This window comes from Chaetura pelagica, unplaced genomic scaffold, assembly GCF_000747805.2.
Source record: "Chaetura pelagica isolate M959 unplaced genomic scaffold, ChaPel_1.0 scaffold159, whole genome shotgun sequence".
NCBI classification, from domain to species: domain Eukaryota; kingdom Metazoa; phylum Chordata; class Aves; order Apodiformes; family Apodidae; genus Chaetura; species Chaetura pelagica.
In genome coordinates, this window is record NW_009954555.1 from 1,094,356 (window position 1) to 1,112,430 (window position 18,075).

The 18,075-nt window shown below is 49.7% G+C and overlaps 1 protein-coding gene across 2 annotated transcripts in view; it reads right to left on the reverse strand.

The window, feature by feature from the left end:
• Window positions 1-4,584: 4,584 nt before the first annotated feature.
• The window catches only part of PTCHD2 (patched domain containing 2), a 17,166-nt gene continuing 3,675 nt past the window's right edge, over window positions 4,585-18,075 (reverse strand). Inside the window, exons 3-20 of one of the 2 annotated variants that reach the window (XM_010005134.1) lie at window positions 17,054-17,190; window positions 16,504-16,638; window positions 16,142-16,302; window positions 15,646-15,785; window positions 14,780-14,925; window positions 13,140-13,301; window positions 12,587-12,748; window positions 12,038-12,160; window positions 11,308-11,444; window positions 10,466-10,647; window positions 9,896-10,026; window positions 9,613-9,785; window positions 8,523-8,649; window positions 7,751-7,896; window positions 7,217-7,376; window positions 6,771-6,884; window positions 5,637-5,803; window positions 4,585-4,947 (exon numbers count right to left, since the gene is read on the reverse strand). In XM_010005134.1, coding sequence (XP_010003436.1) covers window positions 4,585-4,947; window positions 5,637-5,803; window positions 6,771-6,884; window positions 7,217-7,376; window positions 7,751-7,896; window positions 8,523-8,649; window positions 9,613-9,785; window positions 9,896-10,026; window positions 10,466-10,647; window positions 11,308-11,444; window positions 12,038-12,160; window positions 12,587-12,748; window positions 13,140-13,301; window positions 14,780-14,925; window positions 15,646-15,785; window positions 16,142-16,302; window positions 16,504-16,638; window positions 17,054-17,190 — 2,866 coding nt within the window. Of the gene's footprint in view, window positions 4,948-5,636; window positions 5,804-6,770; window positions 6,885-7,216; window positions 7,377-7,750; window positions 7,897-8,522; window positions 8,650-9,612; window positions 9,789-9,895; window positions 10,027-10,465; window positions 10,648-11,307; window positions 11,445-12,037; window positions 12,161-12,586; window positions 12,749-13,139; window positions 13,302-14,779; window positions 14,926-15,645; window positions 15,786-16,141; window positions 16,303-16,503; window positions 16,639-17,053; window positions 17,191-18,075 lie in introns of both variants that reach the window. The other variant, XM_010005133.1, reaches the window with a different exon arrangement.

Here is an 18,075-nt window from a genome sequence, read left to right on the forward strand (position 1 = left end):
TGCTAAGCCAGGGCACAGCAGTTAGCAGAGGCCTTTGAAAAAGCATAACCTGTGAACTACGGCTTGCCCGCTGTCTGGGGTGAGGTGAAATACTGGAAGAAATAACCAAGAGACTGAGAGTTTGTCCTGCTTGGCTGCAAATCAGTCAGAACAGCTTCCTTGGTGGACAGCAAGGGAGGATTTATACATGTCACAGGATTGAATAAAAAGCCTTTTATAACCTTCCAGGAAGGCAGGCTGCTCTGGTAAGAAAATTCAGTGCAGGGACATGCTAAAAGATTCAGATGCCATGACATAAAGCAGCATCCCAGTTTGCTCCAGTGGAGATAAAGCCAGGGATCTCTGGAAGCAATGGTCTCCAGACTAGTGCAGCAGTGGTCCCAGTGACTCTGTAGGCATTTCACATGGCCTTCTCCTCAGGGATATTTCCCAGACTGGCTTTGCTCTGGCATAGCTTCAGATCCAGCAGGGATGGAGAAACCCAGCCCAGCCACCAATCTCCTCTCAGCACGTGTAGCCTTCAAAAGTGACAGGGTTGGCAGCCAAACCTGATGCCCCAGTTGCCTGGACAGACCCCGTGCCAACCCAGCATCTCAAGAAGCACCACAAGATAGGACACAGGACCAGGAGACCTGGATCTGTTCCTCTCTCTGACACCCAGCTTTGCACATCACTTCAGCTCTGTTCCTCCTCACTCCAAAGCTGCTCTTGACAGGCTGTTGAAAGCAGAAACTCTCAGCCTGTGCACTCCCTCAGCAGCCCCACCAAAGGCAAGGAGCAGCAACACCAGCTCTGTGCATACATCCCAGTGGTTGGACATGGGGGAACAGTGTCCACCACCCTGGGCTGGCAGGGAGAGAGGTTCTGATCAGGACAGGACCCACTGTTGCAGAATGATCCCCACCCTGAAATATTAACATCAGCTTTGCAGAATGTGACCCTCCTAACAGGATTTACTAGCAATAGCAGGGTGGGCAGTTACACACTGCCAGGAAATACTTCTATTGTAACTGAGAACTCATGTACATTTCTTTTAAATTGCAGCACGACTGTTTTGAAATAGAAAATTGGAGCATTCTCTTCCAAGTAAGGCTGGTCTGCTGTGTTCTGCTGTTTAAAAACATCAAAGCTGGCAGCTTTATATGAAGCATTTTAACTCCTCAGCTTCCCCTGCTTGAGAAATTCTCCCTGAGACAATCTCCAGCCACTTCAATCCAGACTCTCTGACCACCTTGGTCACAAGCAGCTACCAGGGTGAAAGCTGAACCTTGCTTAGCAAGTCAGGGTCCAAGAGATGGTCTGGGAAGCAGAGGAATCATCAGAAAAAAGTAGACAGAGATGTGGGAAGAATTAATTTAGGGCAAGCAGCTGCTCCTGGAGAAGTGCCAGACAGGTGAGGCCTTGCTTTTTATTGCTACCAGCATCTGCCTTGGAGCACAGATTCCCAGCAGGGCTGTCAGCCCCACCTTCACATTTGCTCAGATAAAGCCATCCATTTTCTTACCTCTATAAACTGATGAATAATTTTTAATGCCAAGGAGGACACTGCCTACATAGATGATTTCTTGTCTCTACAGATGCTTGGGGAGATCAGGGTGCTGTAAGCATTCTGGGCCCTGTTTCTAAGCTTCTTTCCATAGCAAATGAAAAGTACTAGTCACCCTGACCACAGAGCTGTGCAGAGAGACATGGTGATGGGATAAATGTCTAGTTAGATCTTAAGACAAGTGTCATGACTGTGTGTAATCAAGTTTTCAGCTTACCACCATCCAGTGAGTCCTTGCAGTGAAAAGCATCAACCTATGGTCATCTCCTGGCTCTTCTGCCATCCTACGCCAATCTGGAATAAGTTCCTTCTCCTCTCCTTGCCTCAGTTTCCCTTCTGATGGGGCACAATCTTCTAAAGATGCCTCTGGGAATCATCTAATACAGCTCTACACTTACCTCAACCTTTCATTTTCCTTTCTGAATGGCTCCAGCCATTGCTGTCCCAGTGCCTCCTTGGACAAACATAGGCCCTGCTCCTGCCAGCCCTTCTGCACCCAGTGAGCCTGGGCAGCCCACAGAGGGAAGGGATAAGGGTACCTTGTCCTTCCCCCTGCCTGCTTCAGAAAACAGGACAGATCCTGTTAGGTGTCAAGACCTCTTATTTTTGTCAGCAGACCAGATCTAAAGAGACATAAAAGGTTTTCCACTACTTTGAAATTAATCTTTGCCTTCCAAGAGGGACTGAATGAATGGTCCCAGCATGGTGTGTCCAGAATCACTCTGGCAGTGGGATGCTTCCATAGGCTCTTTATGGTGAGAACAGACACAGGACACCAGGAGCTTAAATGAAGTTCAAATTTTGTAGGTTTTAAAGCACATATAGGCCTTGTTTTAAAGACCTTTCAAGGTTTTTTTTCATGCTCACAGGAGGTATAACTTCCTTTAATAGCACACTCAGCACCTTATTCTCTTGACTGGTGACCTGGAAATACCCATCAGCTTTTTCACCCCAAGGAGTTTGAAGAATTAGCTAAATTCAGGTCAAGCTGCCCACCAGAGCATCCTTGGCAGCAACACTAGGGCTACCCTGCTCTCCCCTGCAGCACCCACAGAGCCGCATGGGTCTCACAGGGCTGTACAACATCAGCCCACTGCCCTCTCTACACTTGCTGCCACTTAGGAGTGCTCAGGGCACTACTGGTAATTAAATTTGGAGAGCATGGCTTACAGATCCATGTTGGGGCTGAACTGTGCACAGAGGCCATCAAAGCAGCACAGCTTAAGGACAGTAAAAAATCCTTTCCAGAACCATTTACTCATGGGCACAGGGTTCATTATGAAGGAACTGGTGCAGATCAGAGGTACATTTAACACTGCAGAAAGGGGTAACTCAGCTGCACAATGGGATGGTGAGGAATAAACCAGGTCATTTCTGCTCATGCTCTCTCTACCCTCACTGCCTGCAGCAGGATTGCTCTGGATTTCCCCTGGCACCAACAAGAGTCCTGTTCTGGCTCTCCTCTCTCCAGCTGACACTTTGGGGAACCTCCCTTAGGAACAAACATTTGCTCCAGTTTCACAGGGCTGAAGGGGAGGTGTAAGATTGGCAGGGAGCAGAGTGGGGATATACTGAGCCGAGCAGAAGCAGCTGCTGGTCTGTCTCAGCAGCACAGTCCCCACAACTTGGCTGGCAACAGGGATGGGCTTCCTGGAATTTCCATCTCAAAAAGGGGGTCAATCCAGGCAGAGAACACAAAGCCACCGGGGACATGGTATCTGCAAACAAATGGAGTCAGGCTGCTCTCTGGCCGCCCTCCTCTGTTGGCATCCCTGTAAACAATGTTTAATGCATCTCCCTGGGGGCCCAACCCCTCCCCTTCTGCTGGGGACCAGATGTGCTGCATATCAATGCACACACTTAGCTATTTCAATTTTTAAAATATGATAGAAGCAGCGATGCTTAAAATGTACTTGTTAATGGCACCAGTTTGCAATTTCATTTTACTTTAATATAAACCATCTGCTCTGAGCAAGCAGCAGCCTCAGGCTGAAGCTCCACTGCCCTCATGTCTCCACCATGGAGATGTCACAGAGGATGTACCAGTTTATTTGTGCATGCCACCAGGCATGGGCTCTACCTGGCCCCAGGAGTTAGCTCATCCTCAGGCAAAGACCTGACTGCCCTGACCAAAAAAGCTCTGCAGGGCCCTCAAGGACGTCTCTTTTCACCATGAGGAGCAGAAGCAGTGACTGGTGAGGGCACCCACTGAGCAGGAGGTGGGACTGGGAATGGGTATCTGCTGTGATGAGGGAGAGGAGGCCAGGCTGCCAAGGGCAACAACTGCATTCCTGATGGCTGTTCACAGATCCAAGAGATCCCAGCTGTCCCTTCAGAAAGGAGGGGAAAGCCACGTGTCCTGACACCCCCCACAAACAATGACTGCTGGTCACTGCAGGTGATGCCACCCAACATCTCCAGTTTGGATCCCACAGTGACACCCATAAGAGCTCTTGTGCAGCTTGTCTAGCTTAGGCACAGGAGTCCAGACAACACTTTCCCAGGCCTATCCAGGAGCTCACTGCTAGTTTTGAAGGCTCAGGCAGTGAGGCCCAGGCTTGGCATGGGGACAGGACCTCACCTCAAGAACCATTGCTGCAATGCTGACTCTGGCTGAAGGGAGGGACAGAGGGAAGAGTTTTGAAAGGGATCAGGTGGCCTTCCCAACTTCTCCCCTTTTACATTTGCGGTTCCAGAAAGCTCTGTTCATTAAAAAAATAAGAAAAAAAAAGAAAACAAAGAAAAAAACCTAAAAAGAAGAGCAGAAAGAAAACAGAGGAGACCTCCTCCCCTCCTACTCACAGGCTGAGGCATTCCCTGGGCAGCCCTCACTGTCCATCATCCATCCATCACTACTGAAATAAATACCATTTTAGAGCAAAACCCATTAGAAAATAAAGTGCATCTGGAGTTGAAAAACTTCTGGAAAATGGATTTTTTTCCCCTTTTTTTTCTTACAAAAAATAGCCTTTAAAAAAAAAAAAGAAAAAACAGAAAGGGAGCAAGAGGAGAGAGCATGTGGCTCTTGGGCATAGGGTCTAGAGGGCTGTCCCATTAGGCAGAGGGATTTTAAATCCACTCTTCAGCAGGATGAGGCAGATGCACAGACCCAGCAGGCCAGCAAGAAGCACCCCCAGCACAGCCTTGAGGCAGGAAGTCCTGCTGCGGGTGAAGGTGCCAGGCCCCATGATGCTGAGCAGGGCTGTGCTCACAGTTAACGTGTACAGGATGGAGACTCCCGTGTTGAGGGCCACGATCTTCCCAAACTTGGCAAAAGGGGCAATGATGCAGAAGAAGAGCGGGACGGTGGCGATGACGGTGGTGAGGGCGCTGGAGACGATGGCCACCCCCACGTGCCGAACCGCTTCCATCGTCCTCCACTGGCGGCACCTGGTGAGGTCCTGGCAGGAGGGACAGCAGGGTTAAGGGGGAGAGGGGACAAGCACATGGGGCTGTGCTAATACTTCAGCCTTGGAGAGGATGGTTTAGCTCGTGGGGTGCTGGCCCGGGGCAGAGATGCTGTGTGAGTGCAGACAGGGCAGCTCGTGCAGGCTTTGAGCACACTGGGCAACCAGCCATGGGGTTAAAACCCAACAGGTCTGCTGGAGCTTGTGCCTCCTTTCAGCCAGATCTGACTGATGCTGGGGCTACACAACAGAGGCACTGCATGGAGGCCCCCTGCCTGGGATCAGAGGTCCCCAAGGTTTTGTGGTCTTCCTCTTCCCAAAGATGGAAAAGATGTTAACAAGGCTGGAGATCCAGCACAACAAAGCAATCTGCAGAGGTTAAGGAACAATGTAGGGCTATTCGAGCACAAGACCATCTTCACTGGGGCATGAAAGGGGGTTGATTTGGACACAGCCAGTAAGAAAGGGACAACCATGTGGGTTGGAGACTCTGCTGGGTTTACTGTACTCAGGTACTCAAGCTCACAGCAGTCCCTGGACAAGCAGCAAGTGTCCCATGCATGCTGTGAGGGTGGCAAGATGCATCCGTCCTTGCTCATCATTTCTTAGGTCCTGCATCTCAGCTGAGTGGCATGGAGGACACGAGAGGAATGGATGCAAGGCCACAGGAAGAAAGAGCTCACCTCTGCCTGGTGTAGTGGCAGGTTTTCCCCTGCCAGCAGGTAGCCCTCCACCAAGTGCACGCAGTAATCAACAGAGGAGCCAACAAGGATGGAGAGGGAAATGGCTTCCACAGCTCCCATTTCCCAACCAGACCAGTACATGATGGTCACCACCAAGCAGACCACTCCTGTGTGAAGAAAGTCACATTAGGAAAATGTAAAGGACTGTTGCCTGGCCCTACTGAGACAAGCCAGTTGCTGGGGAGCCTGGGACAACCCCTGCAGTTCTGAATTTTGTACACACTCCCTCCTCTCACTTCCCTCACCTTCCACTGCCCACAGGGACCATTCAGTCAGGTAATGAGACCTGTTGTGGACAGTGAAGGACCTAGTTAAATACTAGGCAAACTGACAGGCTAATACCTATCTAGACTAACACTTGTTACATGAACCCAAGTCCAGGCAAGTGTGCATGTGCACATGCACTACAGAAAAGAGGGCCCACTGTTCTGCTTGCTGGAGTCACACACATGCTGAGCACAAGCACAGGTTTTTCTTAAAGGCAAGAGTGATGCTTGTTTGTGAGTCATGTGTGGGAGAGTAAGTGGCTTTTAAAATGATGGATTTGGGTTTTAAACTGAGAAGTTTAGCAACACGCTTAGTCCACAATATTGTTAAATCACCAGCCAGGGAAAGGGAACTATTTACAAATTTGCTTCAAATACTAACAAAACTACTAAAGTATTCAGCTTTTAAAATCTCCCACTGCTTGGAAACAGCAGCTGTGGTGCAGATCCTTGGGAAGCAGTGCAATTGTTATTCAGAGCATGTGTACCTTAATCACATTATTATACATAACAGGCAGGGATGGCATTTGTGTTGCTAAAACCCTTACTTAAACAAATACAAGGGATTGTGTAGATAAAACACACTGGGAATTAGAAACACAGATCTACCTTCCCAGTGAGGCTCCTGTGCATTTGTTGGGAGTTCCTCCCCATTCACCTAGTATATCAGAACTAGCTCCTGGAAAGCCAGAAGGCTTTACACAGAGTGAGAGCAATTCAGTTCAAATCACCAGAGCCTCAGCAGTGCCACAACCCACCAATTTCAGACAAAGGAAAAGCCTGACACATTGGAATTGGCATTTTTTACCTAAAATGCTGAGCAGCACTGGCAGCAAGAGGAGGATGTGAGTGGTAAACACTGCCACTGCAGCCACACAAATCACCAGCGAGAGGACGAGACCATACAGGGCACTCTGCACTCCTGGAAGCAAAAATAACCAACAACAGCTAATTTAACTACTGGAATATGACAGCTGGGATGAGAAAGGCACTGCATCCCTGCTGGCAGTGGAGCAGCCAGGCACTCACACTGGGAGATGAAAGTGGAAAGCAGGTGATCAACTTTTTGCCTCTCACACAGCAAGGCAGAGGCCCTTCCCTACTGCCCTGGGCTCTGCCTAGGATTTTAGGAGCTTCTACAGCAATGGGGAGGGACTGAACACTTAACTTGTGCTCACCAGATGGAACAGTGTGTTGTGAAGATGTATTAGAGAGCACAGGCTCCCTAGAGAGAGAAACATGGCAGTGACTTACCTATTATCTCCATGAAGATCTGCTTCCAGTGCTCACAGGTCTGGAAACCATGCCGGAGAGCAGAGCCCTCTGGGAAGAGCTGGAGTTGCTGCTGCAGGAATGTCTCCCATTTCAGGTAGTCAGCGTAAGTCTGGAAGGAAGATTTCCCTTTGTAGGTTGTCTGTAAGAAGATGAACACGTTATTGTCATGTCCTGCTCTTTGGGACATGACCCTGCTCTCAGGGTATGCATGGCAAGGGAAGAGGTAGAACAAATCAGCTGGAGTTGCAGCACCAGGGAGAGCAGGCAGTAGCACAGGGGCAAAACTGCCACCAGCTCTTTGCCTGAGCTCTCATGGGAAGTATGAATTGGGGCACAAGCAGACACTTCTAGCAATTTGTGAGTGCAGGCATCTGTCTGCAACAAGGCACAAACACTAGCAAACACTACACTGGCTGCAAATGGAAGTGGCCAGTGCAAAAGAAGTGGAGCTAATCCCCCAGAAATCACAAGAAGAAACTGTCACAAGGGTAGATGGCAATGCCATGTGCTCACCGATTCAAATGCCATGGAGATCCACTGCACCTTCCCATCCTTGACCCCCACTGCCCCATGAGAGAGCTGGCCAGGCAGCAGGTTTGGTTCAGGGATGTTCTTGCACTCAGGGTGCAACATCTGCAGAAAGGAGGAGATGCTGTATCCTGGAAGAAAGAAAGAGCAGGGGATGGAGGACAGGACAAGGAAAGGAAGCAAGTTGAAGCAAGAGGCTGGTGGGGGGAACTAAAAACCCAAAACCCAAGAAAGAGTGACAGGTCCCATTTGTCAGCTGTGATTTGCTGGCTATTCAGGAGCTACTAAGAAGATATGTTCTTGTCCAAAAGATTGTAAGTGTATCATCAGCAATAAAAATGATTGGAAAGAACAGATGCAATTCTGTTCTTATCTTCACTGAATTAAATCCCAAAGAATATGCCCAGTATCTTTGGAGTTAAAGAGACCATTTTCCTCTCTCATCTCCCTGAAAGCACAACTAGGGGCATGCTCTAGAAAGGTAAAACTCTTGCAAAGAAAAAGAGGCAGCAAAAAGCAGCCACCCTTTCTTGTTTGTTGTTGAAGAGCTCAGCTCAAACAAACACTGCTGCAGAACAGGAGTCTGACCCTGCATTTGTCACTGACTGGTAGCTCCCTTTCCTCTCCCTGCTTCAGCAAGCTGGGATCCTAAGGTTAAGAAGCCATGCACCCCTCAGACTGGAGGCTGAGAACCAGTGTCTACCCAGGGACCCAGGTTCTCCCCAAGGACTCCGTGGCTGGTGTTGGTCCTACCTACCAGAGGGCAGGCACTGGGCCCCTCCTGGCTTCACCAGCTCCGTGTTGCTGGCGATGGCTTTGCAGAGGCGGCACAGGTTGCCAATCTCTTTGAAGAGGTCAAAGCTGTCATCATAGATAACGCTGCCCTTTCCCAAGGAGACACAACAAGAAGAGCACCACACGTGAGGCATACACACAGCAACTGGCACAAGAAGGCCAGAAGCTGAGTCCTCTCCTGGTTACACAGCTTGGGAATATCTTACACAGACCACAGGTTATATGGTGGAAAAACCCACCGGAAATCTTTGCTTCACCAGACAACCCAAGAAAAATCAGACAGGAAGACAGAAGCATGGATAAATGCACAGCCACCGTGCCATGCCCAAAACCATTAGGGGCAGCTCTGAATCCCTAGCAGTGCCCAGCATGAAACTCCAGCTTTCTGCCCTCTCCACTGTCTCCATTTCACACTGCCCCCTCCAGAGCAAACAGGTAAAGGCTGACTCTGCAGCATCCCCAGATAAGAAGAAAGGAAGAACTGAAAAAACCTGAAGAGCATCTGCCAAGTTGACCAGAGCTAAGTGTAATTTTGCTGGGGAAAGGCTGTGAGTGAGTCCAGCTATCACACCTGGGAGATAAGCTGCTTCCTAGAAACATCACATCCAGTAACCTTTCCCCAGACTAACAGATTTGCATTTTTTTCACATTACTATCTCATATGCTAAACAATTATAGCAAAATATCACTGCTCTGGATCTTCAATTTGTCATGAGATTTTCATACTGAGCTCAAGATGCATTTGCTTCTAAAATCCTCAGGAAAGCCAGATTTAGATTCAAAATTAGAAGGTTAGATTTTGCACTCAGAAAGGGATTTCCTGAAAAGTCTAAAGTTATTTCAGTAAGGGCTTCCTGATCTCCATTATTTGTGAATTTGCTAAAACAGATGTACTTTTGGCTCATCAAAATGCTACCATCTCTGCTGTTCCATCTGTCTAGGCTGCAGGACTGCGCTGCCTGGGCTGTGGGGATTAACTAAACCCCACCCAGAGAGACCCTGCTTCCCTCCCCAGCCCCGAGCAGGCCTGTCCACGTGCAGAACGTGTGTACCATGTCTCCAATGACGTGGTTGTCTGGGCGCCGTGTGCGGTTAACACCTCTGATCCCAAACACCACGAACACCATGGCTCCTGTGTCCACCAGTGGCCGCACCGCCGGCTTCCCGCAGCCCGTGTTCATGCAGGGATTAAATCCAGAGGTGGCTGACAGCTTTGCTTTGGGTGCTGCTGTCAAGTGCACAAGAAAGGTTGGTTACATCAGAAGGCAGAGAAGAAAAGTCTGACTCTCTAGGCCAGACAGCCAGACACGGCTGAACAAGTCCTCATCAGCTTACCTTTCTCACTGGGAACATAAAGGATGCCTTTGGTGGGTCCATCTGGGCTAGAGCTGAGAAGGCATCCAGGAGGTGCCACACACACACGGCCATGATAAGGTGGCTTGTGGGACTGGGCAAAATACAGTTTCCTGTGCAGCAAAGAAAGTTTGTTATTGGGGACCAGAGGTGGTAAAGATGATGTGTCTGAAACATGGAAACAGACATTCTCAGGGACATCAGGAAAGGCAAAGGTGAGCAACTCCAGACCTGGATCCCTAGACACTGTGTATTCTGTGCTGCCTGTTCAGCCCAAGAGCTCAGGTGGGTAAGGGCAAAGCCAAGGACAGCAAGGTCTTTTTGCCACCTAAAGAAGCCCCCAGTCGCAGTCCTGACAAGCCTCTGGCACATTAACAATGCTACAGGCCTGCAAAATAACTTTCCAAAGGTGGGGAACATTTGCAGCAAAGTCCTAGGGCCATGGATGTCACCATCTGAGGGCAGGGCTAGCACTGGACATTAGGTATCCCCTATCAGCCCCTGGGCTGTGCTGGTTTTCCTGTCAGCCCTCGGGGGGGTTCGGAAGGTTACCGTGTTCGCTGCTGCTCCTTGGCGGCCACATAGAAACTGAAGTCGAACTTCCAGCCTCTCTTGGTGTCACAGGACAAGGTAGTCATCATCCACTTCCTGGGGCTCGTCTGCTTAAGCAGCCCTACTGTGGACACACAAGCTGTCAGCTTCCTGGTGAAGTTACCGAAAGGCACTCTATACACCTAAGCAATGGATTAATGAAAACAGACACTTAACTCCACAGGGTTGCAGCCTGTTGCACATCAGCATCACACACTCCCCTCCTCCCTGACCACTAGCACAGCCACACAGAATGAGCACTGCAGGCACAAACCCAGCCAGCCCCCAGCCTGCCTCCTCCTTCCCAGGGTTGGCCAGTCCCTCACCACCCCCATTCTCTGTGGCCTAGGCTGCATGGTGGCTGCTCTGTCCAGGGTGAGGGACATCTGAAATGACTCCTGGGGATGTGTGTGTCCAACAGGCTGTGCACAAGCAGTGCTGCAAGCTTGCCTGACTGTGGATGGACAGGAGGAGGCAGTGGGAATCCAGCTGTCTCAGTAGCAGTTTCTACTCAAATGAGCTCAGCTGATGATGCCAGGCCTCATCTGATCCCCACAGACACCCACACTTCTGCTCCCACTGCTGACAGTCACATCACAACAGCAAAACTGAAGTATTGTGGCACCACGAGGCGCAGTCTGTAACGATGCCAGGCACGATGCCCTCTGTGTTAGCTACCTCACTGCAACACCCCCACACTGAGCTACCTTGGATCCCATGGAGAGGCAGGAGGAGGCTCTTGTGCTCACCTGTTGAGTGCTGCACTCTTGATAGAGGGGTCCACCATCCCTGGACTGACTCACCTGGAATGAAGGCACCTCCCCGTCTCCTGGTGACACAATCTGCCAGGGGGCAGGGACACTGGCGTTGAGTGAGAATCTGTAGATGGCTGGTCTTCCCTTGCTTCTGGACTTGGAGATGTACACAGTACCCTGGAGATCTGAAGAAAACAGAGGGCATGAGGGATAGTGGTACTTCTCAATCAGCAGAACCTACAGACATGGACAGCAGCAAAGGAGGGTCTGCTGTCTCCTCTGAGGCAGCAGGCACAGCCTTTGCCTTCAAGCAGCTCAGCACACCTTTCCAGGCTTTTCACAAATATATTCTGAGCTGCAGGAATTCCTGATGGCTTATTGATTCATGTCATCTCAAGACCTGGCCCAATAACTTTTACCCTCAAAATACCCTGCAAAGCAGGCTGAATTTACTCTCCTCACAGCCTGCAAACAAGGCTGTGACACGGGGCTGGGATGCAAAGCTCTAAGCTCCCAGCCCTGCACCCTCTGGACATGGCAGTCCAGAGGGATTTGCCACTAGACTGTACTGTCACCTGGGTTATAGGACCATGTTGTAGAGAACAGGAGGCATTCAGGGAAGGGAGTTGTAATGATGCCTCTTGCATCCAGCACCAAGTGCAGGGTCTGACGAGAATTATTCCCCATAAGCTATTCAGATAATATGATTTACTTTTAACCCAAAAGCATCTTTGGGCCCTGGACCCAAATGTGGCCAAAGTCATCATGTCCCTCTTACCTTGCTGCCCTGTATCACTTATGCTCCCTTTGCTTCCCCAAGGTGACCCTGAGCCCCTCTTCCTTTTTTCCAAGGAGGTTCGGATGTTGTTCTGCAAACTGTGGGGCTTTTCCTGAAACAGACCTGTCCCACAAGGTTAGTCAGGAAGGCAAGAGTGAATGGGATGACAAGAGACCTACCAGCCCTGCATACTCCAGACTCTGCTGCTGAACACCAACTCTGAGCAGGGAACAGAGCCACAGATGTCCAGCTGGTCACTGGCATGTGACCAGCACTTGAGTCAAAGTAATCAGTTTTTATGGACCATAAAGGAATTGCTCCAGCAGAAACACTCAGGCAGTTCTTGTCTAAAGCAGAAAACACTTTTCAAAATTCTCCACTCCTACAGACAACCATCCCATATCCAGTGTGTGCCTTCATTCAACAGGGTCCATCTAATATCCAATGAGGCATTTGGACAATGTTGATCTCAACCTCACATTACAGTTTCTCCAGCCCAGGGCTTAGGCCAGGCTGCACCCTGTGTGGCCTGGGGACCAGCACTCTCACCTGAGCAGGTAATGCAGGAGATGCCTTCAGCACTCAGGTTGTATTTCAGGTCCAGCAGCACCTGGATGTTAGTGTCTGGCCGGAACAAGACAGGAGCACGGCTGGCTGGGTGGAGGCGGCTGGCAAAGAATACGGACAGGAGCAAAACCAGGAGAAAGAGCCCTGCAAGGAGAAGCCCAGGTCAGTGTGTGGCACCTACATGCATCTTGCACTGCTCAGACAGCAGGGATTTGGCAGAAAGATGGTGTTTTCAACAGGAAAAAGGAACACTGGCAGCTGGGCTTTTTGTAATGAGCCCTGTGCCTGGGTAACCCCAGCAGGACTGGCCATTTCAGATCTGAATGAAAGAAGAGGATGGAAAAGTGTCAAGAGTTCCTCATCCAGTTCCCTTAGGGACTGACTGGTCTGGGGACACTCTTCCACTGAGTTAGAAGCTATGCATTATATCCCTTTTCTCAATGTCTTGTTACTAATAATCAAGGCTTGGGGACTGATTGAGATGCTATCAAACCCTCTGCAATCCATGCAGATGGAATACCCTCTCCTTCCTTACCCACAATCACCCATCTGCTCTTCACTGCAGACCACAGCACCCAGTGCTCCAGCAGCTCCTGCAGATGACTTATCAAGTGACCTCTGTTGCTCTTCTCTGTACAGAGCTGCAGATTTTCTGGCATCACAGATACCAAGGGGACATCCCCCATTTCCAGGGAGACTAGAAAGAGAGAGAGAACAAAGCCAGTCTCAGTGCCATGAGTGTCTCTCTTAGCTTTCAATTCTCTACAAAATCTTCTGCCAGGTGTTGTACAACTCACTTAGGCTAAGAAGATGGAGTAAGACCCAGGCAGAGGCAGTGACTTGCACAGGATTTCATAGGAAGCACCTTTCTCAAGCCACTGCCATGTGTCAGCTACACTTCTAAATCCCTAGATCATTCCAAAGTCTGTGGTCCAGGTTGTTCTTCCTCTAGCCAGATCCCACTAACATTGCCCACATGGTCACATGGACACTACATCCTTCTTGGGCCAAGCAAAATATTGACTGTGTCCCGCTAAGTGTCTTGCAGCTAACTACAGACAGCTGACCTGACAGCAGCCTGGCTACTATCTGATCTCTCTCCTCCAGCTCAAGGATGCAAAGGGAGCTGCCCTGCTCTCCACAGGTGGGCACTTGCTGTTGTGGAGTCAGTGTGCACCTGGCATGCTGTCCACCTGACCCACAGACCGTGCTTGATCACCAACTGGAACAGGCTGCTTTGCTTCTCCACAAGTTACTGATGCCCAGAGGACCCCAGAAGAAAGCATCCTGGTGGTTACTCTGCTCAAGGGAAGGGGTTATTTCCATATATTACCATTGCACGTGGCTCTGGCATGCCAAGGAGGCAGCTCCTGCAGCACAAAGCCAAAGCTCAGCTGTCTGCCAGTCAAAGGCAGCTCAGAGCCTGCTCTGCAGGGAGGGGGGGTCTGCACACTGCTGGGGGCTGATGGGCTCTCAGCCACTGGTCCATTTGCCTCCAGTTCCAGTTCCAGTTCCTGCTGCTAGGCCTGAAGGCTACTCACTGCCCAGACCACTCCTGGGGGAGGGTTTAAAAGGAAGAGATCCCAGCAAGTTTTAAACCCAAGTACAATGGAGCGTGGCCCCAAAAGCACCCTTATCTTCAATCAAGACTAGAAGGATTATCTCCTGATAACAAGAAATAGGGAATTTCTGGGCTGTTTTTCTAGATTGCTTATGTGGTCCCTCTCCAGCAAGTCATTGCCCTCTTCTTGCCATGATGGAAGAGATGCTCTGAGGAGGTGATGCTGAAGAAAAACCCAAGTGTTCTCGTGCCTGCTTCCCAAACACAGTGCTCTGAATAGTAGGGAAGGGGGGAAAAAGTCTTTCTTTACTCAAACATAAGCTGTCCTGGTGCTGTGGATTAAATGTTCCAAAGCTACATCCATGTCACAATTAGCAATTCCAGCCAGAAAGTACAATACATGTTAGGCCCAAGAGGATTAACAAAGTAGTCAGAAAGCATGTATTGACATCTCAAAGCAACTTACAACCATTAGTGAGCTCAGACCCTACAACCTCCTGTGACAGTACCATCACCAGCTTAAAAGCAGGAAAACTGAGGCATGGACCAGTGGCAACTGCAGGATGAACAGGGCAGTGTGGTCTCCCTGAGGATACCCCACCACAGGCACATACCAGGCTCCTCCTCCACACTGAGCAGTGGGATGTCATCATCCAGATAGGGAAGTGTCTCTCTGCCTGCTCTGGAGGTGGCCTCTGAGGCAACGAAGAGATCTTCAGCCAAGTGCAAGGCACTCTTTTTGGTGCACTTCTGACTACAGCTGGAGGGGCAGGAAAGGAGACAAAGGCATGATTAAGCCACATAGCCTGCAAAGAGTTAGCAGTGGGCTCCTTCAGTGACAAGGAGAGGAGGAACAGCCTGCTCCAATTACTTGGAAAGGCAACAGGCCCTGTCATGAGCAATTTCCATTGCTAAGTGCTGAGAGGTCAGGGGCTGAGCTGCTATGGCAAAGCAGGAGCAGGCTGGGCTGAGCCACAGACGCTGGGGGCTGAGGGATGGGGTTTCAACAGTTCATCTTCCTGCTAATGAATTAAATCAGGCCAGGCCACCTGCCCAGCTAAAGAGCAGTGGAAAGGGACACGTGCTGATGGTTAAACACAAATCTGCATGCCCTGCTTGTGCTCAGAGGCAGGAGCAATCTGATCTGCCTTTCAGTGCCTGTGTCTCCACATTTAACTGTGTATTAAGTGCTCTGAGGACATAAATGGCTCCAAGACTCCATGGGTTTCAACAGAGGTATCACTGGCATTGCAGTCTGGCTCCTGGGAAGCACCTGTGCATACACCAGGAGGAATATGACTGGAACCCAGCCCTTCTACTTTGCTCCAATCTGGAATAGCATAAGTTCAATTTCCCTTCTGCTGGAGACAGGGAATGGCAAAGTCAAGCTGAGAATGACTGAGAGGGTGGGGCAGAGGATTGCAGACTGCCTTGGCCATGAGTTCCACAACTTCCCACTCAAGGATGCTCCAGGGCTCACCTGCTTTGGCAGGAGCTCTCTAGTGGAGACACATAAAGAGTCCATATTCCAAGAGCAGCTGGCATGGTGAAGAGCACAGCTACCCAGCAGCAGGACACAATCAGTGACATGAAGAGTCCAAAGTCATGCACGGCTGGGATCTACATGAAGATAGAAAACATGGGATCAACTGGGGCAGGAGACCTTGAGAGACATCAGGCAAGAGATATCTGAAGGAACCTGAGATTAGGACGCAACGAGCTCAGTTATGATAGTGAGCAAACCTGGTAGGTACAGAGCTGAGATGCAGGGTGACAGCTACTGGATCCTGTTTGATCAGTGGCATAGGAAATACTGCCTTAGATGCTAATACAGGAGAGTGTCCACTGCCTTGGAGTGGATAAGGGACAGCCCTTAAGGGCAAGCAAGTCCAGTACACCTCTGAGCTGGAAGTTTCCCTCTCTCTTAGGGCCTCTGGCAGAAACAGAAAGCCCCAATTCCCAAAGCTGCAGTGTACCTGAGAGAAGATGTTGGCAGCATAAGCTGCAGCTGTGGTCAGGGAGGTGAAGAAGGTGGCCTTCCCTGCTGTCTGGATGGTGTGAATCATGCGCAGCCGCAGGTCCTTGAGGTGGGTGGCCTGGCGGTAGGTGTTGATGAACACAAAGACATCATCAACTCCTGGGAAAAGAGGGGGAGATTTTGATACTTGGCTCACAGGGGGTGACACGTGCTAAAAATCTAATTTCCTCTCAACATCCAACCTGCAAATATTTCACTTACAGGTAGCAATGGAGGAAAAAGGGCTTGAAAATTTAGTCTGCATCTTTCTCTCTCTGGCAAGGCAGGAGTTATGGCAGGTTTGAATAAGGACATGCTTACCAATCCCCACAATGACAAAGGCAGCCACACCATTGAGTATACCCAGGTACTGGATCCCAAATACAACGTGGTACAGGAACAGAGCCACCAGGCAGCTCAGTCCAATACTGGCAATGCCAAAGAAAGACAGGAACACTGTGAAAGGAAAGAAACATGGAAAAACCAGTAGTGCTGGTCACCTCTTAGAGAACAGACTCCTCCCACCTGCCCTGTCAGAACATGGGTTTCCAGGAGTATGTTGGTGACAGAGAAGAGCTCAGGGCTGCAAAAGCACCACTTGCAGACTCCTTCTCATGAGGCCCATCCATAAAATGACATCAGCTCTCCACTAGCATCAGTAAAATGGCAATTTGCATCTTCTGCCTGTTCTCCTGTGAGTGTTCCCCCCACCCTGCCCACAAATCTCTGCTCTGGAGAATCAGACTTGCATGAACTTCTGCATGCTGCTGTGCCACACATTCAGGCTGGTGTCAGGGCATCAGAGCCTCTTCTGGGGCTTGCACAGACTCAGGAGTCATGGCATGTTTGGCTCTGTGTGAGAGCAGCCTACCTGAGCAGGAGGTCAGGATGTAGACCAAGACAGCTATGCAGCTACTGCTGATGAAGGCCAGCAACATGTCATTGTTGAAGGTCCTCCTCACTTCATAGTCAAACAAATCTGTCCCTCCATACAGCACCTGGACTTTGCTAGGATGGGAAGATATGAAGGAAGAGGAGTTGAGTGTAAAAGGAACAGAGCCAGGGGACTTCACAAAGCACAGTGTCTCCCCCAGAGCCAAAGGAGGTCACTGCTCTAATAAACTTGGCAGTTCTCTGAGGAAAGAGTTCAGAGTGGTGAGAGTAGGTAGAATAAGGTTGCTGCTGGAGGTGAAGTTCACACAAGAAGGGAGAAAAATAAAAGAGCAGGTCTAATATTTTCAAAATTCCTCTAGTGCATGGTGGGTCTTTGGTGCTAATAGACTTGTTGCTGTCAACAAACAGCTCCTAAAGCCTCCAAAGCAAATTCCATCTGGAATCCTAATAATTGCTTATTACATTCAGCACAAAGGTAATAACCAGGAGATGCAGGCAGAGTGAGAGCTTATCAGAAACCATATGATTTACCAGCTTCTGCTTCTGGAAGCAGGCTGAGAGTGGAAATAATCCAAGATAATTTAACCAGAGTACAATAACACATTCACCATAGGAAGCTATCAGGAATCCAAGCTTCAGAACTGAGTCTTGGTCCCAATTCCCTTCCAGCTTCCTCTAACTGCAGCCCACTCTGCCAGCCCATTGCTGAGAACACTCTGTGGCTGCCTGCATCTCACTCTGCTTTTGAAGGTCAGTATCCCTTCGTTCTGGGAGCTACTGAGATTCTAAGCAGCAGAGAGCTGGAGGCTGAGAAGGGACATTGAGACTCACTGCCTTCCCTCAGCTGTTTGGATACTTGCCTATTCTTTCAGTTATGTTTGACCATCTGCCTCTCACAAGCAGTGAGCAAAGCTCTATTCAACCAAAGTCATACAGACCTGGTGGTGAAAAAAAGGCCTGCATTTCCTAAAATTTACCCTGCCCTGGACATCCCCCCCC